Source organism: Durio zibethinus, chromosome 6, assembly GCF_047325235.1.
Source record: "Durio zibethinus cultivar Kanyao isolate XHJ-2024 chromosome 6, ASM4732523v1, whole genome shotgun sequence".
Classification (NCBI taxonomy): domain Eukaryota; kingdom Viridiplantae; phylum Streptophyta; class Magnoliopsida; order Malvales; family Malvaceae; genus Durio; species Durio zibethinus.
The window spans coordinates 22,275,181-22,284,311 of NC_143167.1; the positions used below are offsets into that span (position 1 = coordinate 22,275,181).

Below are 9,131 nucleotides of genomic sequence, written 5' to 3' on the forward strand. Positions count from 1 at the left end.
TTAATATCAAACTCATGCATTCAATAGTAAATCTCTTTTTAACTGGGATGAGATACCTTACAAACAATGAAAGAAAATTTTTTTTTTTTTTTTTTCGATTTCATGTTTGAATTTATATTGTTAAAAGACAAACCAAATAATAAACCAAACCAAATTATTTCAATTGGATTTAATCTGATTTTTATTATAATTTTGATATGTTTGATTAAAATATTTAAAAACCAAAACAATTTTTTTATAACCAAATCGCACTATACTCATGCTATAAAACCAAACCGCATTATACTCGTACTAGAACAGTAGGATCTCAATTATTTTTATATGGATTTAAAAATTAAGCTCATATTTCCAGAAAAGAGTGCATCAGTCTTGTTTTTCAACTTTAAAAGGAAAAAAAAAAAAGAATCCCCCAAGAATTCTTCCACATATATAATAATGTATGATGGCACAAATGGGGGGAAAAAATGGACAAGAAATTACCCATCTGGAAGGACGCAACACTAACAACTCGTTAGCCTCCAGCAGCCTCATTCAAGTCATCCAAACTGCTCTTCCAGTTGGCCTTGCACTCAAGAATTGTGGTTGGGAAACATGGCCATTTACAAATGTATAATCTATACGGGAACCCGAGATGGAGTGAAGGGATCAAGAAAAAACCATCAATCCAACCAAAGAATTCAGTCAAAAATTGAGGAGCATCATCAATTTATCTAGGGTTTCTGGATAGAATTTCCTTGCAAATAGGTAACACGGTCGTTTGATTCCATTCCATAAGCAAGCTTGTACCTGCTCTTCACTCTAGAGAAAATTCAGAAAAAAAAAAAAAAAAGGATAACTACATTCAGAATCTAGTAATTTTATCAACTCGTCAAAGTACGAGAAAATGTGTTTAAAATGTATACCTTTTCATCACTTGTTACATGGACACTCAAGTCAATTGACTGCAAAAATATAATGCCAAATTCATCAGAACCTAAATTCATCATTATTGATAACCCCAATCTATTACAGTTTTTCCCAGATGACAACTCATGCAAGACTTCATCATCATACAAAGGAACAACAGATTCTCAGTGTATCCATTAAAAGGCAAGGTGGTAAGTTGTTGGGTATTGCCATACTTTCCCTTTCTTTGTGGCAAATGATGAAAGTATGTTTTTCTAACCAACATGCTACACCACACTTATTAGCATCAAGGACAAAGTGGCTTGTGGTTATTGCAATGGGATTGCTTAAAAATAAAGAGATAAGCACATTTACCGTAATATTCTTCAGAAGCTCATCTGTAACATCCTGAGCCCTATATGATTTAGGGTGCCACTTTCTCTCAGACCAGTCAACATGTGTTACAGACCAGTTTGCAATACCACCAGGATCAATCATCTGAGGGCACAGAAATGAAAACACATTAGGAGAAGCTATAGCGAAAAGTCAGAAACATGATCCAGAGTATGATTCTTACATGGAAAAAGGTTGGCAAGTAATGCTCATCAGCAATGCAATTTTTGCCATCCAAACCTGGCTGTAATAATCAAGAACATGAATTACTACTAGTCATCAACATAAAAGCATGTGCACAAACTTTCTTATTTCAAACTTTCACAGATTATAACTACCAGATACTAATATCATAACACATCATCTCCGCAATGAAACTCAGTCATTTGACATTTACAAAGAAAATAGAAGTGTAACCGAGTCAAGTAGACAAAGCTTGAGCTCGACCCAAATTCATGGCTCGAAGCTCACCTCAAGCTTCATTGAGTTTCAATTTTCTGGATCCTCGACTCAAAAAAGAAGTCGAGCTACTTAAGCTCGGTTGATTAAGCTCAGTAACCAAGCAAAAAACTAAGCTTGACAAAAGTTACTGCAATATTTGGCTAAGGTTGCTGCAAACTAAAAATGAAAAAAAAAAAAAATGAGAAACAAACTTGAACAAAAGAATAGAGTTTTAGATTTTTTTTTTTTTTTGTTAAGTCCAAATAAGCTTTGAACATCTAAAAAAAGAGAAAGCTTTAACCAAAAATAACTCTCATAAAAAAAGAGAAAAAGTTAATGCCAAGGAAAGTTTCGATTTAGAGAATTGATGCCAAGGAAAGTTTCGATTTAGAGAATTGATGCCAAGGGAAGTTTCGATTTGAGAGAGGACCCAAAATGATTTTAGAAAGATCAAAAGATATAAACAGATTATAACTCTTGGTTATGGTTTAAATACGTTGTTTGAACTTTGAATCTGAGTAGATTGAGAAGTGATGAAAAACCACGAAGAAAAAGTGAGGCTTGAGTTTGGGGGGGCAGGGCTGCTATGTAAATTGAATGGTAAAAGATAGAGAGAGGAAAGTTAAAGAGAAAAGTTAGGGGTTTTCTTATATAAAGAGGGTAAAATTGTAAATAATTAATTAAAAAATAGATATTAATACATATAGTATAAAATTATTAAAAATAAAAAAACTTGAGCAGGCACGTGAACCACTCAAGCCAAGCAATAACAGGCTCAAATTTTGCTTGCTCGACTACTCGGCTCAATAATAATCAAATTCAAGTGTTTTTTGGGCTGAGCTTGAATACTTACAATTATCTTAGCTCATTTACACCCCTAATCTGAAGAAGGATTTCTGCCCTTGTACAGTATAAGGAACTCAAGGAAAGCTAGAAAAATTACCAGGTGTAACCTAAACAGTCTAGTTTAAGCAGAAAATAACATCTAATTTGATCTAAAATTTATATAAATCCAGAGAGTTCCTTCAAAATAACTATACTTTCAAAAAAAAGGAATGGTTTATTTTGACGTAGCTCATAGGCAAGTAATTGAAATCTAGAAATGTTCTGTCTTTGAGCTAATGCTAAAAGTTAAGATAGAAAGAGACAGAGATAAACAACATGATCACACAAATTGAGACCAATCTGACTAACACGAAACATCTATTATATCCCTCAAAAAGTTTTACATATTTTATTAAATGATATTCACCACTCTACTAAAAAGCATTGAAACACATTAAGCTTTTATCTTGATTGACAAACAAGAAGCATTTAATCAGAAAGAAGCAATGAAGTCAGGGGGGAAAGAAGGCGAGAGATCAGGAAAATTGAAATCAAGTTTACCTGCCACTTTTGCTGCCATATGTTAATAAATATATAATGCTTTTCAATAAACCGGAGTTGTTAGAGCAACTTTTGGCATCATGTGCCAAAAAAGTTCACTTAAGCAAACTCAAATTAATTTTCATCATATGTTTCAATAGTAATTTTTGAAGTGATGAACATATTCTAAAAAAATCATTAACTTGAAACGAATAAAAGTAAGCCAACTCTCTCATCCATGGATCAAAGAGGCTTCTGTAAATTCAAACCAAAACAGATTATAGTAAATCAAACTACATTTTAAGATCAAATTCACCTTGCAGTAATCCCGAAACCTTGAGTAGTAAAGACTGTCAGCCATAACTATCAGAGCATGCTGCCGCCTCATTGAGAACCACTGCACAAAATTCACTAATTTAAATTTGCCGCAAGAGGATACAATATAAGTTTGCTTAAAGAGGTGTGCTGAAGGCTGAAATATTTCAAAGCAAGAGACTTTTGTAGTTGGAGAGGACATGAACAATTTTGGGTAAAGAAAACAGTTAAACATTTAAAATGAAAAGGATACACAAATGCATCAACTATGGTGATCAATCAAATTTACAAAAATAGGACAGCAGCAGTTACCCAAGGCCTTCGTATTGTCATAAGAAGAGTTGAATGTGGTAAAGTTCATTCACACATCCCAGCTACAGATTTACCATTCAGATTGATCTATAGTAATGCATATTTATCTAAATAAAAATGGTCTTTTTATCATATCAATTAAGACATACCTGCGCACCCTTTCTGAAGTTTTTCTTTTCTACTTCAGGTAACATTCGCTCTGAATACCTGCCATTTCCATGCGGTCCAGGATCCACAAAGCTGGCAAACAATTGGGGAGGGGTGGATACAAGTCAAACAAGGGAAAACAGTGCAAGAAGTCCATCACATGTGCACATGCATGTGTGCAATACTCTAAGATTTCACTTACCAGTCAACAAAACTCACATTAGCATGCATCAGATAGTTGTAGACATAGTCAAAATTATGCAATGGAACACAACTGCAATGTCACAATTAGTTCTTCGGATTTCGATAATAGTGCAAGTAAAAAAAAAAAAAACTTTGGGGGAGTGGGAGGGAGGATAAGTGAGACAAACCGTATTTACCTCTCAGAAAGTAACACAAAATGTTGGTTTTCAGGATCTTTTAGGGCATGTGCCAATAATCGTCTCTCTGCATCAACCATAGAAATTTTTCCCCACAAAACCTACAAATTCAGAATATCCAAGGATTACTAGCTCATCAAATTGTGGAATACAGTAACACTAATAAATATGAGATAGCTACGCAACAAAATGTCACAGCACAATATTGTATCTAGTAGTAATTGGATGTAAAACGATGCTGAAGTATATAATTAGTAACAAATTTTCACACGATACTCAAATGACATGGTAAGTGCTATCATCATGTCTTTGGGTTTCTACTCCAAGAGATTTTCCAAACTAAAAACAAAGTTGGACAATAAATTATGAGAGACTTCATAAAGCAGAAACATGAACAGAGACAGACTCTTGACATTGCAGACAAGTAAGGATGCAGGGCACTAGGGCAGTCTACCCCTCTCCCTCTGATCTACTGAAATTAAGTAGTTGATTATCAGCTTTTCTGCTGGGGCCATTTTCAAGTCCACAGTGAATGAATCACTATATTTTTTTAATGACCATTGTAAAATCAGGATACTTGGCAAGTGCTTCCAAAATGCAGAAGCATGGAAAGATAATTTCCAATTTAACAAAATATCAGATCGAAGGGAAAAAAAAGAAAAAAAAAAAAGAGAGAGAGATATAACAACCTATCATAAAATTTTAAACTAAGATAAATACCTCACCACTGCGAATTTCTCGGTTAAGAAAGTAACGGCTCACATGCATTGGTTTTTCTTTTGATGCATGGACATAAACAGAAAATTTTCCCTCATGCCCCTGCCAGGAAAAATGAGCAAATTTTTGATAAAGATACAGGGGAAATAACCTCTTAAAAGTTAACTGAAAGCCACAAATGCAGGAAAAAAAAAAAAAGATAATGGTTATAATTCCTTTCTGCTAGAATTCAACAGAAACAGTACAAACTGGGAAGACAGTCAAACATAACTAAAAAGTTACCAATAAAAGCATCCCGATACATAAAAAGCAGGCAAATATAGATTGATATTGCTAGTACCTTCACCACACACTTTAACCCACATTAACATCCACAATCAACAAAGGAAATGCAGTTTACTAGAACAAAATACATTAGACTATCATTTATATTAGACAATTCCCTGACACAAAAACTAGGAAAGTGCCAACCTGAAATACTTTATTTGAATCACCAGAAGAGACAAATTTACCATTTGATTCACAAATAGGCTTCAGACAGCCAGCAGATTTTAAGTAATACTCAAAAACTCCATGTTGCCTACACTAAAAATTGTAGGTACTATAGGTTTCTAATTAGTCCAGACAGACTAAAATGTTATTATAGGAATTAAACCAGTAATCTAACTTTCCCTTTCCACCAGCATGTCTGCATGCAATAACATAAAACAGCTTCAGTCCCTCATCGAAATCAACTTTTTACTTTTTCTACTTCTAAATCTAATGTAATGACCTGAAATGGTTCTTAATTCCCATCTTGAGGTTATATATCACAACTATTGACACTTTCTTCAGATAATGATCATAAATTTACTCACACATGGAAACTGCATTCTTATGAAGCATAAAAACACCTATGGCAAAAGGTTTATGAAAATGACCTGACAAGTATTATGAAAATGTCCCTTATCAATTTCCCCATAGGTCCAGTCATAAGATAGTTCATATCTGCACCACTATCTACAGCATCAAGGCGGTGAGAAACCTCCAGATGTTCATATAATTACTGACAAGCTAAACCAAGAAATTTCCAGCAAAAGGTTTGAAAAACATAATAATGAAAAAAATTAAATACTTAAGAAAGGATCCAAACTATCTAAGAGCTCTAGTTAAAGTAGGTAGACTACTCCAAAACACAAAGCCATCTTCTCCCTCGATTACCTAACAGTACAGATATAAAATAGCAGCTTTATTACCCAGAGTCCTCACTTCACCCCCCTACTAACACTATGGTCAAGGCCCAAAATCTCTACTAGGTTTTTCCAGCTGATATAAATGCAATGTTATGGCTACATATGTACAACATTTCTCCATTATGGCCTCATTCCTCATCCAAGATTTCTCAACCAAAAAATATTTTCCAATTTGTAACAATACCAAAAAAAAAAAAGAAAAACGCATTAACAAATAGACATCCAAATTACTTCAGGAACAGAAAAAATTAAAACCCGAAACAGGCAGGGTACATGAGGCCTGCACACAAAAATGTGATTTCTTTCTTAGCAAACATCTTTTACATGGTAAATTCTGTATGCGATCCATCCAACCTTTTTATACAGGACCAAACCTTGAATGAATTTCTTCCCAATATATCAGTTCACGAAAGCCAAGTTCAAGAATAATAATCATGACATTAAATGGGATAATAAAATATCCATGAAGCATATGAAGACATTAGATTATAGAAAGGAAAAACGAACTACCAGCCAAAAAAGAATAACTTACACGGAAAAACATATCCCAAAGCTTCTCAAAAGGCAGTGAACTTGGAGTTAAGAACATGAATGCAATTTTAGAATTTTTAGATTGGACAGGAGGTGTATTCAAAATATCCCTAAACACAACCCATGATATAATCTCCTTGTCAGTTAATTCCCTTGCAGGAGCGGGAGGAAGCCAATTAGTAAGCGCCTTGCAACCTCCAGAAGAAAATATGTAGCAAGCAGCATTGCCATGTGGCAGATAGATATAAGCACAAACTAGAAAAAGGCTGACTAAAGAAACCAAGAAAATAATCCATATGGGCCTCTTCAAAGAAGGGCGATGGCGAGACCCAGGCAAGATATGCATATCAGCCATGCTGCCTAGTTGCCACCCCTGAGCTCCCTTCATCTAGTACAAACACCACAGCTCTATGTTCATTTTGATTCTCTTCTGTCTCCAATTTTCTCTAAAATAAATGAGTTAGTATTCAGCAACCAACCAAAGATTCTTCAATTGATCAATGTACTGTGATCTGAGAAAGGCAACCATAGGCAAAAGGGTTACAATATTGTGACACAAGCATCCTTGAGACCAAAATACAAAACTTGGTCATAAGAGTCAACTTACATACCAAGTGCAACAAACCCGATCAAATCCTTAACCTTAAAACTTCAGCAATGGAGCTATAATTAAAAAAAAAAAAAAAAAAAAAAAAAAAAAGCCCGTAAACTGAAGCTTATTTTCTATACATTTTAAAATAAATAAAACCCAGAATACAAAATTTACTTTCTTTTTTTTTTTTTTTGCTGGGCAATCCAACGGCTCAAAACAGATATAGCATGAAGTGAAGAAAGAAATGCAAAATTGTGGATTTGCCTAACTGCTAAAACCAAACGCAGCTTCTTCCAACAATTTCTGTCCAAAATAAGGAGAAGAGTGTCACAAAAAAGTCAAACCATATAGCATGAAGCGAAGAAAGAAATGCAAAATTGTGGATTTGCCTAACTACTAAAACCAAACGCAGCTTCTTCCAACAATTTCTGTCCAAAATAAGGAGAAGAGTGTCACAAAAAGTCAACCCAAATCGACGACCTCACTGGTCCAACCTACCAAAAACCTAAGACTCGTTCAAATCCAACAAGAGAAAAAAATAACAAACGTTTCCACACTCAATTTCCCTCCTTAGTCAATACCACCCTCCCCCGCCAAAAAGATCATAAAGAATACAATTATCTCATTTATTATAAAACAAAAACTAAAACAAGGCAGCAACTAAAAGAAAATGAGAAGCAAGTTACCTGAGGAATGGAGCTGATTGAAGAAAATGAAAGAGATCTTAAAATCTTAGGATTTCAAAGATGCAAAAATCAAGAAGACATTGAGATCTAGGGCAGACAGAGCATGAAACAAGAAACAGAGAAAAGAGATGAGTATTGGGACTGTTTATATATATGAAAAAGAAAAGATTAAGCTCTCACAAATGGGTTTTTGATTCGTTAGAGGATGTTTGTTCTTGGATTTTTTTCTTTCTTTTTGTATTTGGTTTTGGCTTTTGGTTTTTACTTGTACTTTTGTATCGTCGTTCGTGAAAGAGAGAGCGAGAGGGAGAGCTGGGTCGAAGAAGCAGCAGGCGGGTTGGAAATTGGAATTCTTTCTTAGCTAAATTGGCCTTGTTCCGAACACATAAAAAAGCCGGCGATTTAATTTATTTCCCGTTTTTGTTTATTGTTTGACACTGCTTCTAGGATCAACTGTCAATGCCTAGCCGCATTGCTAGCGCGTGTTTTCCCATCAACTCAACCAATGTTCAATGCCTTGTCAATTAAACCCTTACTCTCGTAAATAAATAAATATTAAAGCTATTTGGTGTTACTTATTTTCTATCACATTCTTTTGTAATTGTGTATATCTATGTTTGATAAAAATATATAAAAAAAAGAAAATTAGTATTCAGAATATTTTAATTTGAAATTTAAAAAAATTGTAATACTAAAATTTAAATTAATTAAATAATTTTTTAAAAAGTAACTATAAATCAATTGAATTAATTTTAAATTTAAAATATTAAAAAAATTATGATAAAAAATATAAAAAAAGAAAGTACTAAAAAATTTAAGATCTTTTCCTACGACAGAAGTTTTTCTACCCTTTCATTACACTCATTTTATTTCCTTCTTTGTCTCTTTCTTACAAGAAAAAACTTACGTAAATTACTATCAAGTAGCTAAACATTTTTATACAACACAAATCTTTTAGTGAATTAGGTTAATCACATAAATTGTGGCATTTTTTAAATAATAAATTGTCAAATTGAATACAATAAATATATAAAGGTCAAATTATATAGGAGGTTTCTAAATTCTACAAAAATTAAAAATTTAGGTTTTGTATTGTAATTCCTATAAATTTAGTCTTTATATTATTTTAATTTAA

The 9,131-nt window shown here is 33.4% G+C and overlaps 1 protein-coding gene across 8 annotated transcripts; it reads right to left on the bottom strand.

Moving 5' to 3' along the window:
• Positions 1-289: 289 nt before the first annotated feature.
• On the bottom strand, positions 290-8,467 carry LOC111285109 (glycosyltransferase BC10-like). Of its 8 annotated transcripts, XM_089762279.1 has the most exons (14): positions 8,177-8,462; positions 7,997-8,083; positions 7,330-7,613; positions 6,720-7,230; positions 5,876-5,950; positions 4,959-5,057; positions 4,239-4,339; positions 4,061-4,132; positions 3,861-3,951; positions 3,401-3,481; positions 1,463-1,522; positions 1,261-1,383; positions 903-941; positions 290-798 (listed from the first exon to the last, which is right to left on the bottom strand). In XM_089762279.1, exons 4-14 carry the CDS (start codon positions 7,104-7,106, stop codon positions 682-684), a joined length of 1,245 nt encoding a protein of 414 aa, XP_089618405.1. In that variant the 5' UTR covers positions 7,107-7,230; positions 7,330-7,613; positions 7,997-8,083; positions 8,177-8,462; the 3' UTR covers positions 290-681. The 8 variants fall into 8 exon arrangements, with proteins under 8 accessions (XP_089618405.1, XP_089618406.1, XP_089618403.1 ...); XM_089762280.1 differs by lacking the exon at positions 7,330-7,613; XM_089762277.1 differs by having other exon boundaries at positions 7,997-8,462.
• Positions 8,468-9,131: the final 664 nt, after the last annotated feature.

Bases quoted from the DNA above. Each gene is read 5' to 3' on its own strand.
- LOC111285109 (XM_089762280.1), bottom strand. From the start codon at position 7,106: ATGAAGGGAGCTCAGGGGTGGCAACTAGGCAGCATGGCTGATATGCAT. The intron at 4,133-4,238 runs GTAAATACGGTT...GTGACATTGCAG, and splicing joins TTTGTGTTACTTTCTGAGAG to TTGTGTTCCATTGCATAATT. The intron at 1,384-1,462 runs GTAAGAATCATA...CTGTGCCCTCAG, and splicing joins ACTTGCCAACCTTTTTCCAT to ATGATTGATCCTGGTGGTAT.